Genomic DNA, 22945 nt, shown 5'->3' on the forward strand with positions numbered 1-22945 from the left:
ATGATATCCTGTGAATTATTTATTATTATTTTATTTTTTTTCTGAGTAAGGAATGATTTTGTAGCAAGCCAAAAAGATTTTGGGGGCAAATCGCTATTGTCTAAGAGCAAAAACACAATAATATTACATTAATTACATTGCACAGACGCCCTTACACAACAGTGACTTAAATTTTTCTTATTCATACAACCTAGCAGTTGAGGTTTAAGGCCCCTGCTCAAGGCCTAGCAGTGGCAGCTTGGCAATGCTGGGATTTGAACTCCTTACAAGCAGAAGTCCAATGCTTTCTCCCCTGACCCAGGAACATGCTGTTGAAGAAAGTAATCCACACTGCGTCATGGTAGATCATACAGTATCACAATAACCAGGTGTGGATTATTTTCTTATACCAGAAATACAGTCAGTGGTTAAGGCTCTTGGCCACTGCTGAAAAGGTTAGCAAAACAAGCTCCACTATCAAAAGGCTGACACCCTTAAGGGAACTTAAGCAAGCCCTCAAACCTCTGTGCTCCAAGGGCACTGCCTCATGGCTGACCCTACGCTTGAATCCCGGCTTCCTAACATCGCTGGATTAGGCAAAGAAAGAATTTTATTTTGCTTTAATGTATGACAAGTAAAATGTCTCATCCCTTTTTCATTTACACATAGTACGTTCTGGTTACATACTGTATGCACTCCAATATGGATTAATTAACTCATGTTTTGTTGAAATCAAACCTGCAGTAATTTGTTAAGTTTAAAGAGTGAAAAGCTTAAAACTGTATTGAATTGACAAATACAGAGCTTTCAATGTTTACGTAACATCTACAACATAGCCTGATTTTCAAAATAAAATGTAAATGTGTTTGCTGTATCTGATGAGCAGGTACCGGTGGGCAGGGTCTGCCAGTTACCAGTACGTCGATGTTTTTCCCCCAAGATCCACCGTGTACACAGTGAGCGGCTTGAAACCTTCGACCATCTACAACTTTTCAGTTAACGCAATTAATTCGATTGGAGAAAGCAGCTATGCTGATCGCGGTGCAGTACTCACAGTCACCACATTGGGTCAGTATGGAGCTCTCTGCACTCTTGGTTAAAATCGTTTCCCTCATTAAATGTCTATCTGGCAGACAGATTTGTCCAAAACAACTAGGTATATGAGGGTTAGTGAGCTTGATCAGGGATTCACAATAAAACTCATGATCCAGAACAAACAGATTGCAGACAGATCACTGATAATAATGTATATATATATATATATATATATATATATATATATATATATATATATATATATATATATATTTTTTTTTTCTTCTTATTGTCTACCATCTAATTCGGCAAAAATGTCTAATTTGGGGAAGTGGTAGCTCAGTGATTACACTTTAAACTGGCTCTTTAAAGAACTTATGAAACCTTGACCTGATGCAAGATTCCACTGTGGTCAAAACTTGGTAAGAAAGGAAACTCCAAATGGCCAAAAATACTAGGGAACCTGAACATAACACTTATATAATTGCTGAACATGCCTTTTGCAATTATAATAACCTCCATTTCTCTAGGAAGGCTTTTCACTAGATCTTGGGGTGTGTCTATAGAGATTTGTGCTCATTCATTAATTAGAGCTTTGTGGAAGTCAAGGTTTGGTGTCAGGTGAGGAGGTCAGGAATGCAGTCAGGGCTCTAGTTTATCCTAATGCATTCAGTTGGGTGAGGTTAAGATTCTGTGCAGGGCACGAGTTCTTCGATTCCAATCTTGAAGAATGTGTTTTCATGAAAATTGCTTTGTATAGGCATGGAAATGCATTGTGGAAGGCAAGTCTCAAATCAAGCACCGAAAACCACCATTCCTCCTTTTTCTTCTTCTTTATTGGCGGTTCGCATTCTTAAGTAGAGCATTACCTCTATCAATTGTTGTAATGGAACAGAGACTTATATCCCTACTGCCCAGACCAAAAAAACACTATGGTGCACACATTCAACAATTAATGTGGAATCATAAAAAGTTCAGTTTAGTATCCTGATGATTTATGTAATTTGAAACACCATAATTAATTTAAAACATTTACAAAAATATTTTGTCTTCATGCTCTATGTTGAGTATGATTTTACTAAAAGGCTCTGGCATGGAGTAGTTGGTGTTGGAACGTCTCTAGGTTATGTTTGTAACCCTAGTTCCCTGAGGGAATGAGATGCTGCATCGAAACACTTTGCGCTCTGAAATAATGTGTGTAATTAGTCGTACCGGGGGCCTTAGACTTGGAAAACACGTTACAATTGGGTCTCTGCTAAGAGATTGCCCGGCCACAGGGGCATGATAAGGCAAAATGGCAGACTCATAGACTTTAAGGGTGGACAAAGCCAACTTTTTGGTGTACTGTCCCTGGAGGAAATCTAGCACTGAACCAACTAGGCAGTGAACTGGATCCAGCTGGTGGTGCTCACACCACGAGCAGAACAGAGGTCAACTGGCCACATGTTAGGGACCTCTGGGGTGGAGAATAGTCTCTACCACCTCGGTGTGGAGAACAGAACCTTGGAGTTGGGCTCCAGGCGGGGGTGAAATATGGCACCCCCGAACTGGAAAAGAAGATTTCTCCTCATAGGAATCTCCCATGAAGGGTGCCCAAGTAAAACTATCAGGTCCGCGAACCATGGTTTGCTCGGCCACCTTGGAGCTTGGAGCGTCCCAGCGAACTCTTTCCAGAACTTCTGGTAACTGTGTACTGTGTACCACTGTGTATAGTAGAAATGACAATAAAAGCCTCTTGACTTGACTTTTGACTTGACTTGACTTGAAACAGCACGACGGGGGGAAAGGCATACAGGTGCAGCCTGAGCCATGGCATCCAGCCCCTTACTTAATTAGTAAGGGAGAACCAGAGGGGACCGTGCGATTTCTCCCAAAACGTGAACAGATCCACCTGGGCCCTTCCAAATTTCTCCCAAACCTGCTCCACCCTGATGAAATCTGCCATTCCCCAGGTCTCAACCCCTTGAAAGGGTGTCTGCTGCCTCATTTAACCAGCCTGGGATGTATACTGCTCTCAAAGAGAGTTTCCCCAGGGCCTAAAGGAGGATCTAATTCGCCAGCCTGCAAAGGGGGGCGCGAATGCAGACCTCCTTGAAGGTTGATGTAGGACACCACCGCAGTATTGTTTGTACAGACCAACACGTGGTGACCTCTGAGGTCTGAGAGGAAATGCTTCAGTGCTAGAATCTCTAGGCAGTTGATGTGCCAGTATAGACAGGGCCCCTCCCACAGACCTCGGGCAGAGCAAACACTCATGATTGCTTCCCACCTCATGAGGGATGCATCCGTCGTTAGCGTTAAGTGACAAATGGGGACTCCCAGCATGGGGCCTAGAGATAGGATCCGGGGATCTCTTTAAACATCTAAGGCACGTAGGTATCGCAACGTGACCTTGATGGTGCGGAGGGGGTTGCCCCTCCGTGGGAACCCATGGGCCCTGAGCCACCACTGAAAGGGTCTCATGTACAGCAGGCCAAGTAGAATCACACTGGATGCAGCTGCCATAAGCCCTAGAAGTTGCTGGAACTGCTTGACAGTGAGAGGCTGCCCTTCTCTTTGACCTTCCTGAAGGCCGTAATGATGGCCACAATGCGGGCAGAGAAAGCTGCGCATGCAAAGTAGTAGAATCCCATATGACACAGAAATAGGTGGTTCTCCGTAATGGAGAAAGCACACTCTTCCCGGCGTTCAGCCGAAACCCCAACGCCTTCATGTGAGAACAACATCTCAGACTGCCAACTGTTCTGATTGGGCTAGGATCAACCAATCATCGATGTAGTTGAAGATGTGGATGCCCAGAAACCTCAGACGATCCAGAGCCTTATCCACATATTTTGTGACGGTATGGGGTGAAAGGGCAAGGCCAAATAGAAGAACCCGGTATTGGCAGCTGGCAATGCCCTGAAGCACTGAGGGTTGCAGGGTTAACGGACCAGGTCCCTGAGGGGGCCGGGACTAGGTGGGAAACCTGATAGATCGGTGCGGCGCACCCCTTCATGGCTGGATCCCCAGAAAGTCCCGGGTCAGGACCTTTTTATCGAAGCCTTCCTGTTGAAGATTACAGTCCTTAGATCTGTGACCTCACAAGGCTTCGACACCGAGCAATGCACAGGGACGGCTGCGTTTCTGCACCTCCTGGTGGAAGGTGGAGGGTTACGTTTGGGGCTGCCCCTGCCGAGCAGCCCCATGTAAGCGGCGTGAGAGGTACCGCTGGAATGTCGCGCAGTACGGCACTGTCTCTATCAGACATATCTGACACCTCCCATATCCAACTCATGCAGCAGGTCAGACTGATATCATAACCATGTTCTTTTCGCCCAATAATTTGGAAATACACAGTAGAACTGGGGTGAAGGGGCGGGCCGAAAAAGGTTTAACCTATGACCTAGACACCTCAGTGTGCAGGTCGGGAAAAAAGAGAAGATCCCGAACCGGGGATTTGTGATACGGGTGTTAGAATGCGCTCATATAATTTACTAGATGAAAGCAATTCATGCTCATGAGCCGGCCAAGTTATGTCGAGCTTGGCAATGGCACACGTTAAAACCTTTCATAAGCTCCTCAAATTCCGTATCGCAGAGCGCATAGTATGATCCAACCAAAACTCAGATGTTAAATTGGAATTTAATCGAGCTTTTGATCCATTCTAATAAATGAAAACATATTACCAACTGTGATTACATGAGCAATAAAATGGGTTAAGAGGTGCTTTTATTGGAAAATAATCACATAAGGAGTTCTATGATGTCTGATTTAAAGTGGATGTTACAAGCAAGAAGTTGAATATTTTCCAATAACAGCCTGAACTCTCTAGTAGTACAACTACTTTTCAATTATTTTTAGAATTAAAAAATCAGCCTCTTTGGAACAACTTGCATTATTTAATGTTCAATAAACATCTGCTCAAATAAACCTGAGTCCCTTAAAATAAACCTTGCACTCAGGACTACCTTCTGAGCAATTGCTGTAGATGAATGGAATAAAAATATGTGAAAAAGACAGACAATGGAAAAAAAAACCTCTATGGGTTTTTTATGGACAATGTTTGGGACAACTGACCATAAGATTCATATGTGCTATTTGAACATTCCATTCCGAATTTGCTGTTGTAATAAGCTTCAAAATATTGTGGATTGTATTCCCTGAAGAATGAAGTGTGTTTCTGGAGATTTGTGCTGGGTACTAATTTATCCCAAAGGTGTTCAATTGGGTTGTTTTGAGAACTCTACAGCATATCACTCAAGATCTTCCACTATTATTTGCTAACCTCCACTCTTCTGGGAAGATGTTCCCCTAGACTTTAGAATGTGATTGTTGAAATCTGTGCTCATTCAGTCACAAGGGTGTTATTACTGTAGCTAGTCAGGTAGTGATATGGGTGAGATGAGGTGAGGAGGCCTGGGGTGCAGCCATCACTAATGCACCAACATTTTAATTCATCCAGGGTTATGGTCAGTGCTCTATAGCAGACCACTCAAGATTTCTACTACAACACATGTAAAGCATCTTCATGTAGCTGGCTTTGTGCAACAGGGCATCGTCATGCTGGAACAGGTTAGAGTCTTCTATTCAAGTAAATGGAATATTTAATGCTTTCACATCCAAAGACATCATATATAATTGTGTGCCTCCAGGTTTGTGGTAACAACTTGGGAAAGAACCATATATGGCAGGAAAAATCAGGTGTCTCTATTCTTTTGTTCATATAGTTTATTTATTTTAGCGATTTTAACAAGCTCCTGAATGTCTCCCAACGTAAATATTTAAATAGTCAATAAACCCTTCGACAACTCCAAAGTTTGTTTCAAAAGAGTAACAGTTATCGCAAAATCAGCACAATCACAGAGAGTTATTACTCTGTGTATGCCACTAAAAGTAATTAAGCGTTTGAATGTTAGTCTGAGGTTTTCTCGGGAAAACAGACGAGCCAGGCGAGCCAGAAAAACAGCACATTCAGATCGCTGTAATCATGTTGTGTTGTTGTAGATCGGTCCAGATAAAGCACATCGTTAGCAACTCAGCCTTGTCTCAAATTACTGCGGTGGGAAAAAATGCATTTTTGCAGTGCAGTGCAAAAATCTTTTGCTGTTCAGGTTTCAAAAAAATTATTAATATACAGGGCTGGATTGTTCGTTTTAAGTATTTACACTGTAAAACCAATATAAAGAGAGAAAAAAAGCTCAGATCTTTAACTAAGATAGCATTGACACTGAATGGTATAGAGTAATGGTGGACAACATATTTGCTAACTTTAACTGTTATGGGAAGATGTTCCACTATATATTAGAGTGTAGGGATTTGTGCTTGTTCCTCCACAAGGGTGAAAAGTCAGGTATAACATAGGGTGAGGAGGTCTGGGATGCAGTCAGCGTTCCAATTTATCCCAAAGGTGTTCAATAGGTGGAGGTCAGAACTTGATATCAGGCCACTGAAGATCTTCCACTCTAACTCATGGAAAGCACATTTCCAAGGAGATGGCTTTGTGCACAATATCATGCTAGAACAGGTTTGGGTCTCCTAGTTTAAGTGAAGGGGAAATTTAATCCAATGCCCTCATCCAGAGCAACTTACAATCATAATACTGAGCAGTTGAGGGTTAAGGGCCTTGCTTAAGGGCCAGCAGTAGCGGTTTAGTAGTAGTGGGATTTGAACTCACAACCTTCTGATCAGAAATCCAACATTTTTATACAATTGTGTGCCTTCAACTTTTTGGTAACAGTTTGGAGAAGCACCACATATGGCTGGAGATGTCGGGTGTCCCAATAGGTTTGTCCACAAACTGTATATATTTTTTTTATATTTTTTTTATATTTGAATTTTTTTTGTTTTATGTTTAAAAGATTTTTAAAAGCACCAGCTTCTAAATTAAGTACAGACTCAAGATAAGAAGAAAATATTAATTGACAGAAGAGTAATTGTGGTATAGTATTGATTATTTTCCAAAACATTTATTATATCTCTTATACAACAGCTATTTTTCAACTCAAACACATTTCTTTTTTACAAAATGACCAGTTTTATCAATTTTTACAGTAGTAACATTTAGTGTTACATTTAATCTGTTGTGAAACAGAGAATATAAAATAATTATTAGTTTACTACAGATTTAAAATTAAAAAGTCTTACTATCCTCTTTTGTCCACTTACAAGAAGTTAACATGAAATCAGATATAATTTTGGGAAACGTAAAGTGGCGACTTCACCCTCTATTAAAGCGAAGATACTGGAGACTCCTTCCAGTGCTCCAAATGCTAAAGAAACATATAACAACCCAGAAAAATTAACAATTACATACTTTACATTTGTGTGTAATTTGTTGTTTTAGAAATCTTAGAACATGGCAATTCATGCAAATCCTTCAGCCGGAGCTACAGAGATGCTGTCATTAAAAATCTATATTTTCTGAACAAACAAGACAATTCAAAGTATTTATAGTGTAGTAAAAAATTAATTATTTAATCAACTAGATAGATACAAAATATATATATTTTCTATGTATCTGTTACTTTTAAGTGAAATTTCAATGTTGATGCACAAACTAAGTTGATAAAAATCAATTCTGATGATATTTACACGTATGTACTCAAATATCTATTAAACGATATCTTGTTCTTGTACACATTTTTCCCCTGTAATATGTGTATACCCAGTGTATTTGATGCTGACTCTCCCCTCCTCCTCTCTTATTCATCAGATCCTGATCCTGTGCCAGGAGAACCTCATCCCGAAGCCCCAGAGCGTGAAGAAGGTGCTGCGCTGGCATTTCTGATCAGCTTTTTCACCGCTGTTATCCATCAAGTCCAGAGCCAATCTGTCATTTTACATTCAGAATCGATATCTACACTCACATGGCTAATTAGCCAGGGCTTTCCTTTTAATGCACAGCGATGCAGCGACGCAGCGAAGCAACTCGACTGTGATGTTGAGCCTGATGTAATCACACGCAATCCTGAGCAGGCTGAAGTTTGACTGTCATGCTCTGTCGTTATTTTGCATCGGCTCAGGGCATCTCTTTTAATGTAGTAATTGAGTCAGAAGATGTACAACTTTAAATAGTCAGAAAAGCTCTTGATTCTCAAAGAAATATAATCGTATAGAAAAGGATAGAAATATCAAACATTTAAAAACATTTCCCCAAATTTTCATTGGTGGGTAAAAAATTTTTTCATATTGTTCCATTTATATGTGTGATGGAACACAGACATGATGAAACACTGTAATAAGGAAAAGTGGAAAATATTGCTAATGCCCCAGAGAGCCTATATCTATGATTGCTTTCTAATTAGGTTAATGTGGTTCTCATACCACAGAGTATGAGTAATTTGTGACTTTCCAAAGTTCACACTGTAGGTACTTTGCGGAATCTTTTTTCTTTTCAGTGCAAAGTGTGAGAATCTGACAATCATTATGACATATAATGTCATAAAAAAATTTACATTTTTCCAACAGTAAGTTGGACTTGGACATAACATGGATTGGCCACTGAGAATTAAGTAAAACTGCAAAATGTCTAACTCCAGAAATCATGAACAAATTCTGATGCAGCTTCTGCGTCTTTCATTCGATGTCTTCATTGAGTTTAAGTGGCCTAATGATTAAAACAAACAAGTAAAACAAACTTAGAAGCAAAATAAACTAAATGGTGAGCAAAAATAAACTAGTAAAGCACAAACTCGTTAGGGAACTAACGAGTTGTTTTATGTTGCTTACTAGGAAGCAACATAAAAAAGTAGCCAGCAAATGCAAACTACCAAGTAAAAAACTAAATGAGCAAAATGAAGGGAACGCGGTCTAGCCAGCCAAAATCTAACAGAAACAAACCACTAATTAAAAAACTAGCATGGCGGACCAAACAAATAAACTAAAGCAAACTAGTGCTTACTAGCTTACTAGCTAGTAAAAACAAACTAGGAAATATAAGCAAAATAGTGAAGGACAGCGACCAAGACCGCATTAGCAAACTGAAACAAGTAAACCAGCAACTAGAAACAAGCAAAAATAAGCTTAAGTAAAATAAACCTAATTAAAAGCAAACTACTTAGTTAACACAAACAAAGCAAAAGCAAACAAGCTAGAAAATGCAAATGAACAAGAATAATAAATTAGTAACTAAAGGCAATTAAGATAAGATATACCTTTATTCGTCCCACAGTGGGGAAATTTCTTTGTTACAGCAGCAAAGGAAAGAAATAAAAAAATAAATGCAAATATATATAAAGAATATACACATACTATAATATACAGTATATACACAGTACAATGTATAAATACAATAAGAGAAGAAAAAAGTACGCATTGCAGGTAGTATTTCAAAATGACTTCGTTTAAGCAAACTAGCTAGCAAATTCAAACTAGCAGGCAAAAAGCTCACTGATTGGCATGAGGAAATTAATAAGGGAATGCAAACTAGTAAAATAAACAAAAGTAAGCAAGAAAAAAGATAGCAAGTAAAAGTAAACTAGCAGATGCAAACTATGTAAACACTTGCAAGGAAGACCAAACAATTAAGCTAAATTAAACAAGTAAGTGAAAGTCTACTAACTAGTGAAAGCAAACTAGCAAATAATAGCAAAAGAGTGAAGTACAGCAACCAAGAGAGCAAAAGAAAACTAGCTGTGAAAAGTATACCAGCTAGAGTAAGCAAACTAGCAAACAAAATGTAAACTAGCAGGCAAATGCAAGTAAAAAAGTTGTGAAATAAAGAAAACAAATAAGTGAAATGCCAACTAGCAAGGAAAAGCTAGTAAAAACAATCCATCAAGCTGACCTCCTAACCTACTGTAGCAAACACTTACCTAGTCAACATGGCCTACTGTAAAAATGACTTATTGTGTTTGGTTCTCAGTTTATTGTCGTCAGGCGAGGTCGAAGTTTAACATGTGGATATCCGATATAGAACTAAACAAATATCTACTTAGATACTTTCAAACTGTCATTCTGACAAAATCTTTTCACCCATTACAGATTAGTCTTTATCTCACAGTTATGTGCGGCTTAAGGCACTTGTACTAAATTCTCTATGCATCTTTGAAGGGCCTTTTAGTTTGCATAAACATTTTTGAATTGTGTTATTTTTTTATTTAGTTTAATGAAGTTTGTTTTTAGCAAATCTACATACAATGCTGTTAAGTGTCACTCATAAGTGACACACTGAGTTTGAGCTGCATCTGTGAGAGACACTCATGATCTGCACTTTAATGTACTTGACGGTGACAATCTGTTGACATGCAGGGTACAAGAATGCAAATGCAGCTGTCATGAAACTGTCATGAACACCAGAGTAAATCAAGAACTGTTTTTAGTGCATCACTTGCCAAACATTAATAATCTATTTTAGAAAAGTATAACATTACTCCTATTTGGCGAAAACAAACAAAAAAAAAAATACATAAAAAAAACCAAAGTACAATTAAATCAAATGTCAAGTAAATTAATAATAATGATGCTGATGATAATAATGAACAACAATAATACTACTATAATTACTTATAATTATAATAATACTAATAAGTATGATGATGATGATGATGATGATGATATAAAAACAATACAACTAGTACCACTTCTACTACTAAATATTAATGATGGTGATGATGATTACCACAACGACTACTACTACTACAAATTAAAATCAAAACAATACTACATTTACTACTACTATTACTTCTACTGCTATTGATAATAATAATAATAATAATAATAATAATAATAATAATAATAATAATGAGGTAGATTAACAATACTACTACTACTACTACTACTACTACTACTACTAATAATAATAATAATAATAATAATATTAGGAAGAAAGGTGATACTGATGATGATAATGATGATGATGATGATAAACAACAATACTACTATAAAAAAATAATTACAGTATAATAATAATAATAATAATAATAATAATAATAATAATGATGATGATGATTGATAGTACTACTAAAATAATAATAATAATGATGAATAAAAATACTACTGTCTTCTACCTCTACTACAAAAAAAGAATGATTATGTAGATTAACAACAATACTACTACTACTAACTATAACAAGAATGATGATAAAAAATACTACTACTACTATTACTTCTAATAATAATAACAAAAATAAAAATAATAAAATTTTGCCAGTACCACCATTATAAGTTATGCCTTACATCTGAATGTATTAAAATTCTTGTAATAGGCAAATGGGAAACATGATAGGCAGGCATCACAGATGCAAGGTAGTTACAATGGCAAAATATTTACTAGTCGCCAGTTTTAGCAACCCAAAAAAGCATAAAATTTCAACATCTTGGTAACGTAAATGAAATTTCCATTGTTTTGTACACAGTCCAGCTTCAGAATCAATTCTGATAACATACCCGGCAAACGTTTCTGGTGTTCCTGATCTATGACAAAGTAAAGCAACTAATAAAACTAATAACAGCTTCCAGATTTAAAACAGATGTAATTTATTTGCTTTCATATATCTTTAGCTTAATATTTCCAATAGAACACTTGCTAAAAAGCTTCACAGAGTGTCTGGTTCATGGTCCGAATAAACGTATACACATAGTGACATAGTGTTGCACCCGCATTAAAACAAAAGCAGATAAAGCAGCGCTTAGTTAGGTTTTGATTGCACCCTCATGCATATACAGTTGTGGGATTATTGTGCAAAAAAGTGAAAGGTTGGCACAGAAAAAAATAAAATAAAACGTGGCATGATAAGTGTGTCTGATGCACGCGTTAAACCTTCTGTAATTAGTGGTGCTGAGTTTTTTGTTAATTTTGTCCACCTCCCAGAAGCAGGTGCATGCAAGCTGTATTGCTTTTCTCTGAGAATTTGGTCAGGATAGGTTATTTCTTTTTTAGGTTTTTGTCATAGATTTTAGAATCATAGTTCTTTTTTAGGAATATTATGTGCATGAATAGAGTCACAAGCACATACACTGGTACAAGAAATCAGTTTGCAGATTTGTTGTTACAGTTGCACCTTTCCATGTGCATACTGTCCATCTGGCTCTCAGTATTTCTCTCAGTATTTCTGTACAGTAGCTGTACGTATTAAAGGAAAAGGACATCATTTTGTATAGTAATAAAATAATACTATTAGAGCAAGCCATTTATATGGAATTGAATCAAGCACAAACACAATTCTCATCTTCACTACATTGTCAAAAGTATAAGAACACCTGACCTTCACACTCGTATGTATTCCTTTTAACTGTTGTATAAAGATTTCCCTTCCCTGGAATGAAAAGGCCCAGAGATCTTCCGCATAACAATGCCTGTGTACAATGCCTGTGGTTTGCTAAAGTTGGAGTGGAAAAAGTCAAGTGTCCTACACAGTGCCTTCACCTCAACCCCAATGAACACCTTTGGCATGAACTGGAACATCAACTGCACCACCAGAGTTCTTCATCCTGTTCTGAGAACCTGATTTCACTAATGCTCTTGTGGCTGAATAAATATAAATCCCCACAGCCATGCTCCCGAACATATTAAAAAGCAGAGAAGAGTAAAGCTCATTAGGACTAAATCAGGGCTAAATCTGGAGCAGGATAGTCAACAAGCACATATGGGTGTGATTGATTAGGTGTCTGTATACTTTTAGCAATGCAGTGTACTGTATATAACAATAATACATATTAGCTTCTGTGCTTTTGTATATTTTGAAGAGATGACAAAAAAATGATCAAGCTAGATACAAGCAAATTGAATTGCATAATGATCCTTAATTGTTGGAAATGTGGTATTTATGAAAATCCAGTTTAAAAAAGCATTCCCATTATAGAGATCTCATGAATCTGTGTCCATTTCTAAACCTAGGCTTTAAAATATATAATAAGCATAAGCTACTACACGGTTGTGTATGTTTAATGCTAAAGTTTAAACTGCATGTTTATTTAATATATTTTTAATTAGATGTAAAATCAAGTCATTTCATATTAATGCTTTGAAAGAGAGAGCGTCTTTTACTGTAGACTAACCATTTATTAACAAAAGTATGAAAATATTAAAAGTTATTGTGGCTAAGTGACTCACGGTAGTGGCTGAGCTGCATTATTTGAAGAGCAGGATTTTGCCACTTAGTCAGAAGTTTGCCAATTTAAGCTCTTATTACCCTTTATGGAACGAACGCTAAATGCGAATTTGCTGTGCATGTGGACGAGTGACATTTATCAACCTACTGTACAATAATTCTGGTTTCTTTTATATAACCTACTGAAATTGCAGAGGTGTAAAGAAAACCATACCTTACTGCAAAACTTACTCCAAGTTAAAAATCAATTCCAATATGACTTTAAAAAGTAAAGAGCAAAGGTCAAAGTGTATCTGATTTGAACAGCACTCGAGTATTTGACTCATATTGAACGTTGGCTTAAAAATGCACTAGATACATGCCAAAAACAGATGCTAAGGATTTATTTCCTAAAAGACAAATCAAATTGTACACCTCAACACTGCATTAACTAAGTTTAATGCAAGTAGCCATTTGTATTTAATGGACAAGTCAAATAAGAATAATTAATTTTAGTTAATGGAAAACAAAAAAAAGAGCTGACTGTAATTTGATGCACCTCTCAGTCTCAGAGAGGGGCAATATTTTTATTCAGCTTCAACAAAAGCTGTTTTTTTGGAATTTATTCTAGCTATTTTTGGACTGAAAATGAGGCCAGCGGTGCTAAAAAGTCACTTGCATGCAGCAGATGGGGTAGGAGAGTGTTAAGCCTTAATGACATCTTCAACAGAGATGCAAAATCGAATTGGTAGCGGTCATTGTCAATTAAAATATAGTGGAGTAAAAAGTACATATATTAAATCATAAATGTAGTTAAGTAGAGAAACTAGAAAGTAGCCAGAAATTACTTAAGTAAAGTAACAAAGTATATTTAATCAAATACTTAACACAACTGCCTAATTTGCATTTGAACTACTGATATTCATCATAGGTTTGTCCACAGTGTCATATAAACTAATGTATAGTACCATAATCTTACTACTTTGGTTTTACTATTATATTTACTATGAGGGACATGGGTCCCTGGTGGTCTAGTGGTTAGGATGCGGCGCTCTCACCGCTGCAGCCCGGGTTCGATCCCCGGTCAGGGAACCAACACCAGCCACTCTTAGTGCCGGTCCCAAGCCCGGATAAATGGGGAGGGTTGCGTGAGGAAGGGCATCCAGTGTAAGAACATGCGGATGATCTGCTGTGGCGACCCCTGATGGAAGAAGCGAAGAAAGAAAGAAATTTACTATGAGGGACATAGTAGCTCAGTGGTTTAGGCTTTGGGTTAGTGATCGGCAGGTCGGGGGTTTAACCCCAATTGCCATTTAACCCTCTGTGCTCCACGGGCCGCTGTATCATGGCTGACCCTGTACTCTGACCCCAGGTTATATCACTAGGATATGCAAAGAAAGAATGTCACTGCGCTGTAATATACTCTACATGTGACAATTAAACAGCACCTTTATGTCCTTTTTGTTACACTACATTTCATTGTCTCTACATTTGTACTCTGGAAGAGACAAAGTTGCACATGAGAATGATGTATATTAGCAAAACCTTTGTAAATCTTGCACAAGTTTGGATTGGTTTGGCCTAAGAAAACATTATCACAACATGTTACTACTGGATTCCTACTGTAAACCAGAAACATTTTGTTCTGAATTTTGTATATAAATGAAATACACATCCTTATGTTAATCCTGATAGATGAATGGTGTGTGAACAGCATATTTGAGAATTTGTTTCAAACTAGGACTTGTCAACCAGCTAAAATATGGTCAGTTGTGAATAATGAATATGGTGTGAAATGAGTCGAAATTCGCATTAATATTTAAATACAAATCGGTTTTTGCTTCTAGGTTTAGACTTTATTAGATCTTTATTAAATGTTCAAATGCAGTTATCCACTGACAGTCTCTGGATTTTTTTGTTTAGGCCCCGCTATACCAGTGTATGTCATCGTTATCCTCGTGGGAGTCTTCCTGGTGTGCAACGCCTTTGGCTTCTTTCTATTGGTCAGGTGGAAGAAGGGACGGATTCTGAAAGGTAAAGAACGGGGACGTCAGCGTGTCAGTTCTTCAGCGTGGTGTTGTTAGACAGAGTGTACTACTTCCACCAGCGTTCTAAAGAAACAGCCTGTCTGCATCCTAATATGCCTGTCACTTTCAAATCCATCTTTCTATGTCTCATCTCTCCCTCATCTCTGCGCACATCTGTCGTGTCTCTTTTCCTCAGCAGCTGTCATTTCCGCTTTTCATCGTCTCCCCTTTATCCTGCCCTATTGCTTTCAGTCGTCTTTTTCTATACTGTCTATCTCTTTCAGTTTGACTTGTTCCTAACTTCACTCTCCATTTCCTTTAAATCTCCTTGCATTCCATTGCGTTTGTCCCCCCCCCACTTTATTTATGCCCTCCCTAGTCTTTGTCTATTTGACAAAAGTATCATTTTGCAATATGATTTGTAGGAATGACTCGATAAATAGTACATAAACATCTCATTGTGACCTGTTTTCATATGATAAACACAACACCCATGCCGTTTCCATTCCCCTGTCTTTATCTATGGCTTTTTTTTCCCACCTCCAGAGGGAGCAGGCAGCTTTTCAGGGGGCAAGAGGAGCGATGAGGGGTGAGGCAATGCTAATCTCATGATCCGAGTGTTAAATACAGCTACAGCAGCAGTTACTAAATCCCATCCTAAAGACCTACTACAGCACTTTACATCTTAATCTCAGTCCATACATATGCATTGGAAAAAAATGTGTGATTACTGTGGACAAGGAATGTCTGAGAAAAGGACAAGTAATAAAACTAAAGGAAAAATGAAACATATTTACATTTAAAATGGCACTTTTAAAGAGATAGCATGGAATTTATTAGAGCTAGAGACTGGACAATGTAGTAAATATAGTACATAATATGCAATCATTCATAACCCATCTTGTAAATTAGATTAAAGATCAGGGTCTGGTATGCATTTAAGAGCAGTTGATGGTGATGTTTTTTGTTTTTCTGCTTGTATTCCACTTTATTTTAGTTTAGATTTTAAGTTTACATTTTTAGGTTTAACTATTGCTATTTAACTCTTTTTTTATTGAACTTAACACTGAAGCACTTTGAGTTGCATTTTAAATGTAGGACATTTTCTCTATAAGCAAAAGTATATTTTAAATTCTAATTTTATTTGTCTCATACACATTCATAAATAGAACCACATGTAGTTAAATGCTGTTTACATGTAAAAATGAAAAATAGAAAACAAAATACAATAAAATAAATAAATAAACAAAATAAAGTATAAAAGTATATTAAATGTATAGTCTAATATATATATACACACATATATATATATATATATATATATATATATATATATATATATATATATATATATATATATATATATATATATATATATATATATATATATATATATATATATATATATATATATATATATATATATATATATATATATATATATATATATATATATATATATATATATATATATATATATATATATATATATACAGTACAGACCAGATTCACACTGAAGGCATCAAAACTATGAATTAACACATGTGGAATTATATATGGAATTATATACATAACAAAAAAGTGTGAAACAACTGAAAAATGTCATATTCTATGTTCTTCAAAGTAGCCACCTTTTGCTTTGATTACTGCTTTGCACACTCTTGGCATTCTCTTGATGAGCTTCAAGAGGTAGTCACCTGAAATGGTCTTCCAACAGTCTTGAAGGAATTCCCCGAGAGATGCTTGGCACTTGTTGGCCCTTTTGCCTTCACTCTGCGGTCCAGCTCACCCCTAAACATCTCGATTGGGTTCAGGTCCGGTGACTGTGGAGGCCAGGTCATCTGGCGCAGCACCCCATCACTCTCCTTCTTGGTCAAATAGCCCCTGATGCCTTCAGTGTGACTCTACAATTTTCATAGTCATGAAAATAAAGAAAACTCTTTGAATGAGAAGGTGTGTCCAAACTTTTGGTCTATATATATATATATATATACATACATACATGAATTAAAAAAAAGGAATGGACATGTGTATGACAGATATTTACAGAAGTACAAATTAAAGTGTCCCAGTGTGATTGTCATTAAAGTGACCATGCTGGTATAAAAGTGACACTGTGCTGTGCAAGTTCAGATTTGAGACAAAAAAAAAGATTGGAGTGATTTTGAGGATCCGATGGGTACACCACATAATTTAATTCTATGGTTAAAGTACAGTAATATTATTAGGCTTTAAAAAACAGAACCATATTCATTGAAATTGTTAAGCTTTGAGAAGCTTTCCGAACAGAAGGCTTTGTTTTTTCCAGTTTGTACAAACTGGAAATGAGAGATGAGGAAATGCAGTACAAGGCTGTAGAGTGAAAGAGTGTTACCAGCTGCTGTAATGCAAGTGATAACAGAAAACAACTTGTAATGAGAACATTCTATGGCTTTAATTATACAAAGGGTCAATGTGCATGTTGTGCCATTTATAAATAATAAATATATATATTTTTTATAATTAACACTTATTGTGGAATACAAGTAAAAAGAACAGTAACACAATTTGAAAATATCAATTTTATGATAAAAAAAAGTAACTTCAATCAATGCTATGTAAAACCTTTTTTAATATTTAATTCATTATAATGAAATGCAACAAAATAATGTATTCTTTACTTAAAACTAAATTCCGTTAGACTAAAATCTTCTTATTAATTTATGTTTTGCATAAATGTTTACTGATTATGCCACACTGACCCTTAAACGTCCCTTGCTACTGACTTTTCCATAAGTCACCTTTAAACCATGGTGTGTTCTTTGGCTTGGCTACAGTACAATGCCAACTTTGCCGTTCCACAGTAAAACAAGGAAAATATAATGTTATAGCAGGTCTGAAGAAACCTTTAAAATCAAACTGCTTGCAACCTTTATTTTCGAATAGTAGGTGAAAAACATCTTGCCCTTTCACACAGGTCATCGGTGAGCAGCAGAGAGCCGATCAATGTCTCAGCACACCGGACCCTTCTCATCAACACGAGCTCAGATCCAGACAGCAGCAGCAGTGTCTACGAGAGCTACGGAGGGGTGAGGGGCAGAGTGCGTGGGAAAAGAAAAGGGAAAGAAAAAATAGGGCATGGAATTCTCTGCCAAATTATAGAAATTGCACCTGCACCTGCGGTCATTGCGCGAGTAATACATAACGATCAGCCGCAACATTAAAACCGCCTGCCTAATCTTGTGAAGTAAAGGTGAGCTATGCTGATCTATGATATCTAGCATCAAGAGGTGGATCTGAATTGTTTGGCCCGTAACCCTGTTGCTGATATGTTATTTGTCTTTCTTTGGTTTACTTTTACCACTGCATACTGTACCTGGAACAATCCATAAGAGCTGCTTTTTTGGAGATTTTCTAATCAAGTCACGACATCACAATCTGGTGCTTGTCAAAGTTGCTCAGATCTTTGCCCGTGCCCATTTTTCCTCTTTCAACACATTGACTTTGAATGATTACTTCCTAGAGATATCGCTAGATATAATATGACTCACATATCCCACCTCTACATAATGGAATGTAATGAGATGATCAATGTTATGTACTTTACCTGTCAGTGGTTTTAAAGGTATATCTGATTGGTGATTACTCACCTTAAAAAAATGGTTTGGTTTAATGTTAAAACATTGAAACAGTTTCAGCCCTAAGATTGCACAAGGAAATTCAAGTAAACACATACAAACTTATACATGTGATAGCATGCAAAAAAAATATATAAATCAGGTCACAATTCACATGCGAAATATACAACCACAGTATGTGTGGGAAAAAATTTAGCATTCATTATACCATACTTTATGATCATATTTAATGTATCTACCTTTTTTTGTCCACAGTCAAAACAAAACAAAAAATCCAGAGACTGTCTTAGACAGTGGATAACTGCATTTGTCTACAGTCTGGCCTTATTGCTGCTGTGATCTTTCACAATTTTGTAGTGCTGAATCTACTTCTTCTCATTCCTTCTAATTTTTCAGCTCTCCAAACAAATTAAATCGGATATTAAAAATCCATGCAATTTATCTTTTGGATTCAGATTGGATAAATTTTTCATGGAGATATTATTAACGGAGCATCTCTCACCAGATTAATCACAGCAGCACAATCATTATAGACTGTGTGTAAGCCTGTGTTTGGGGGGAAAAGCATCAAAATTTTACTTGCTATGAAGTGACTTGTATAATCCACATATTTCTTTATTATACAGTATATGTGGTGGAATTTGGTGTCAGATAAAGAATCCACAAGCTGTATTAGTATTATTAAGTATATAGTTTTTAATTGATGTAGCATTGTTGTATGACAGTTAATACCGAAATGCAGTTTAATGTAGCAAACGTACAATTACAATTGGTCTTTAGGGCTTTGTTTAAGTTTTTGACCCGGCTTTATTGCCCCAGGATGTGAAATTATTGATATTTGCATAACAACCAGTCCGAAAGTATATGTCACATAGATTAACTCTTTATTTATTTGATATTTAAAATAGGGATATGAAAAAGTACAGACTAAGAGAAGGCATATATATATATATATATATATATATATATATATATATATATATATATATATATATATATATATATATATATTTCAGAAGGGTTCAATTGCATGCATCAAGTAAAGAAAACATTTAAGGAGATTGCTGAAACTACTAAAATTTAACTGCCCATGCATTTTTTGAAACTGGAAGGATAGTGGGGAACTTTGGGAGATGTGCTGGAGAAGCACTTTCTCAAGTCAAGTCAAGTCAAGTCAAGTAAAGAGGCTTTTATTGTCATTTCTACTATACACAGTGGTACACAGTACACAGTAAAAACAAGACAACGTTCCTCCGGAACCCTGGTGCTACACTAAACAACAACATAAAGCTACAACACAACACAAGTTACATAAAGTGCATCGAGTGCAACCTGGTGCAAACAGTGCAGACAAAAAACAGTAAAGACAGACATTACAAGTCAAGACACAAAACCAAGATAGGGCCGACCAGTAAACCTACTGTATACTTTGGTTATACAGTACTGTGAACTATAAAAACTATACCCAGGAGTGAATATAAGAACACAATTTAGTGCAAAAAGTGTAGTTTAGTTCCATCATCAATACAAAATCTTGGTGGAAATTTTAATGGCTTTATTGACATTATATATCATAAATAAATAAACACTTTCCCTTTCCTCAAAAAAGGGAAGACTGATACCCATACTATACATGTAACTATTCCTCCTGATAAAATTACAACCTGGAAATCATTGCTCAGACTTAATGGAAGTGCAGAGAGTAGGCGTGTGTGTTTTGCAAGATGTTCCTGGTCCATTAGAATTCTAGCAACACCATAACCATGATAACATTTTGCTATGAAATTTGATAGTGGAACAACATTTGATGTACTGACTATTATTTTCCATCATGTTCTTCTATGTTCTGACCATAGAGCTATCACTATTACTACCCCACTGAGGCCTATAGTCCTGCACTTTATACCCATCTGGAGACACCGGAGAAGCTCGGTAAGAACTCGGCACATTTGCTTATGAACCATTAGTCGAATGCGCTTAATGATTTTGCTTGTCTTTATTTTCCCATAAAGATAGCAGACACATTACGAACCCAATCAGCCATGATTACGAGGAAGTCAGGGACTTTGGGCCGTATCAGGATCTGTTTGGGTCGAATGTTCCACATGCATCAGCTCAAACTTTTGGAGCTGATGCATCAGGCCACATTCCAGCATCCATATATGAGGTATGTCTTAACTGGAATACATTTCATAATACATTTTAGTGTCAAGTAGCAATGTTAGCAGTGTTTAGTGTCAAGTAGCAATATTAGTCAAGTCAAGTCAAGTTTATTTATATAGCGCTTTTCACTACAGACATTGTCTCAAAGCAGTATTATTAGCATAATAGGCATGTTCAGGTGATTTCACCTTTATGCTATTGGTTCTTTAGCAAAAACTCAGAGAAAATGGTAATAGTAATGGTTGATAGGATCATGTTAGAATGCTAGAATTGATAATTCCCTCACTTCAAATTTAGTCGATTGGTTAAAACCTATTTTGTCTCAGTTTTTTTTTCTATAGTTTTGCAAGGAGACCCTTTTGGCTACATATATAAATCATCACAAACTCACCTCAAAGCATGTTGAGTTGTTCATTATTTCAGTCTTGTGGATTCTTACACTTTAGGGCATTATGTTATCATTAAAAATTGACATTACAAGGTTGAAAAAACATCCTGGAGTCAAACCTCTTTCTTCCTTATCAATAGAATGTTTTTTTTTCATACAGTCAGTGTTTATATGGTAGTCATGGTATTGTGGTATTACACATGGTAGGGAGCTGGTTGCTCACTGCACTTTGGCATAGAAGATCATGAGTTGAAATCCCAGCAACACCAAGCTGCCACTGCTGTGTCCTTCAGCAAGAACCCTTATGTTTGTGTTTGTCAGAATGTGAACTACTATATTTAAATCTAAATTAAGTAGCATCCAAAACTGAGAGTTGCACTTCCTCTTTGCACTTCCATAAGTAGCTTTAATCCAAAGTGGGTTTGACTTTTAATTACATTTTGTTTTAAAGAGACATAAAAAAGTAGCTGCAGAAGGAAATCCTTCAGACTGGATAAAAAAAAAGCCACAATATGAAAATTTTGTTGCATGTAATTAAATAAGTGCACTCTAATTAGTTAAGATGCCCAGAGTGGCCACTAGTATATGTACTGTATTAGTTTACTAATCTATGTAGACCGTAGTGCAGTAAATGCTGATTGATTACATGCAGGTTACACCAATACACTATTACAAATAAAGTAGTGCAAATATTATCTTATGTACTCCTTCATGCTACTCTTCTTCATATGGTTCTCTCTAGCAGGATAAATGGTTCACTGCAGCTGATCTGGACCCAGCAAGTGGAGTTTACAATTCAATCGCTTACAGACGCAGAAAGAACTCCGAGCTGCCCTTTGAACTGAGGGGTGAGCTGGTTTAAGAGCTTGCAAAATGCTCAAAAATAGGTCTGTACTTCGGGACTCAAAGCATTTATCATTCATATATTTATATTTAGTTTGAGCTATGGATATATAGTTAAAGTTTTATAGTTTGTTTAAGTAGTAATATCCCAACAATTTGCTATTAAATTATACATTCAATTCATTTCAAATGTTATTTGTCACATACACATTCATAGAGTATGACATATAATGAAATGCTTTGTTAACTTGTTAACATGAAAGAAAGAAATATAAGTAAAAATCAAATAAAAGAGTAAAGAAACAAAAAGAATAAAAGTACATTAAAATATATTCTTTAAGTATAAGCATTAATTATATATATATATATATATATATATATATATATATATATATATATATATATATAAATATTCCAGTCCAGTTAGAGCTCCACTAGTTATATTTATAACTAAAAGTGATATATGTATTCACTATTGATGTGAACAGAAGTATTTTTTCGAAAACAAAATCAATTAAAAATTAACATTTTTTTAATTTAAATATTTAAATATTTTTTTTCACAGTATTGTGAAAAATGTTTCACTGTTTTACATTAAATGAATGTTTAGTATTTGGTTAATTTCTACATTAGGTAAAGATTTAGCAATGATGAAATTCTTTTGGCACATCAGCACAGAGTTATAATTAGTAAACAGACACCGTAGCAGTTATGCAGTAGAAAAAAAAGAGACATTAAGGAAATTGCCTCTTTTGTGTAGTCTGGAGGTTATTGATGGTAATACATCTGACTGCTATTCAAAGAGGATATGTTGTTTCTCAAGAGACTATGAGGATGACGATCAAAAAATTCGACCCTGCAGGAGGTGAACACTGGCCAGTA

The 22945-nt window shown here is 36.2% G+C and overlaps 1 protein-coding gene across 1 annotated transcript in view; it reads left to right on the forward strand.

The window, feature by feature from the left end:
• nphs1 (NPHS1 adhesion molecule, nephrin) overlaps window positions 1–22207 on the forward strand; it is a 146763-nt gene extending 124556 nt beyond the window's left edge. Inside the window, 8 exon segments of the mRNA XM_046862206.1 lie at window positions 866–1047; window positions 7709–7762; window positions 14949–15059; window positions 15599–15641; window positions 18009–18120; window positions 20526–20601; window positions 20682–20836; window positions 21963–22207. Coding sequence (XP_046718162.1) covers window positions 866–1047; window positions 7709–7762; window positions 14949–15059; window positions 15599–15641; window positions 18009–18120; window positions 20526–20601; window positions 20682–20836; window positions 21963–22082 — 853 coding nt within the window. The 3' untranslated portion in view covers window positions 22083–22207.
• The last annotated feature ends 738 nt before the right edge of the window (window positions 22208–22945 follow it).

This window comes from Silurus meridionalis, chromosome 12 (genome assembly GCF_014805685.1).
Source record: "Silurus meridionalis isolate SWU-2019-XX chromosome 12, ASM1480568v1, whole genome shotgun sequence".
Classification (NCBI taxonomy): domain Eukaryota; kingdom Metazoa; phylum Chordata; class Actinopteri; order Siluriformes; family Siluridae; genus Silurus; species Silurus meridionalis.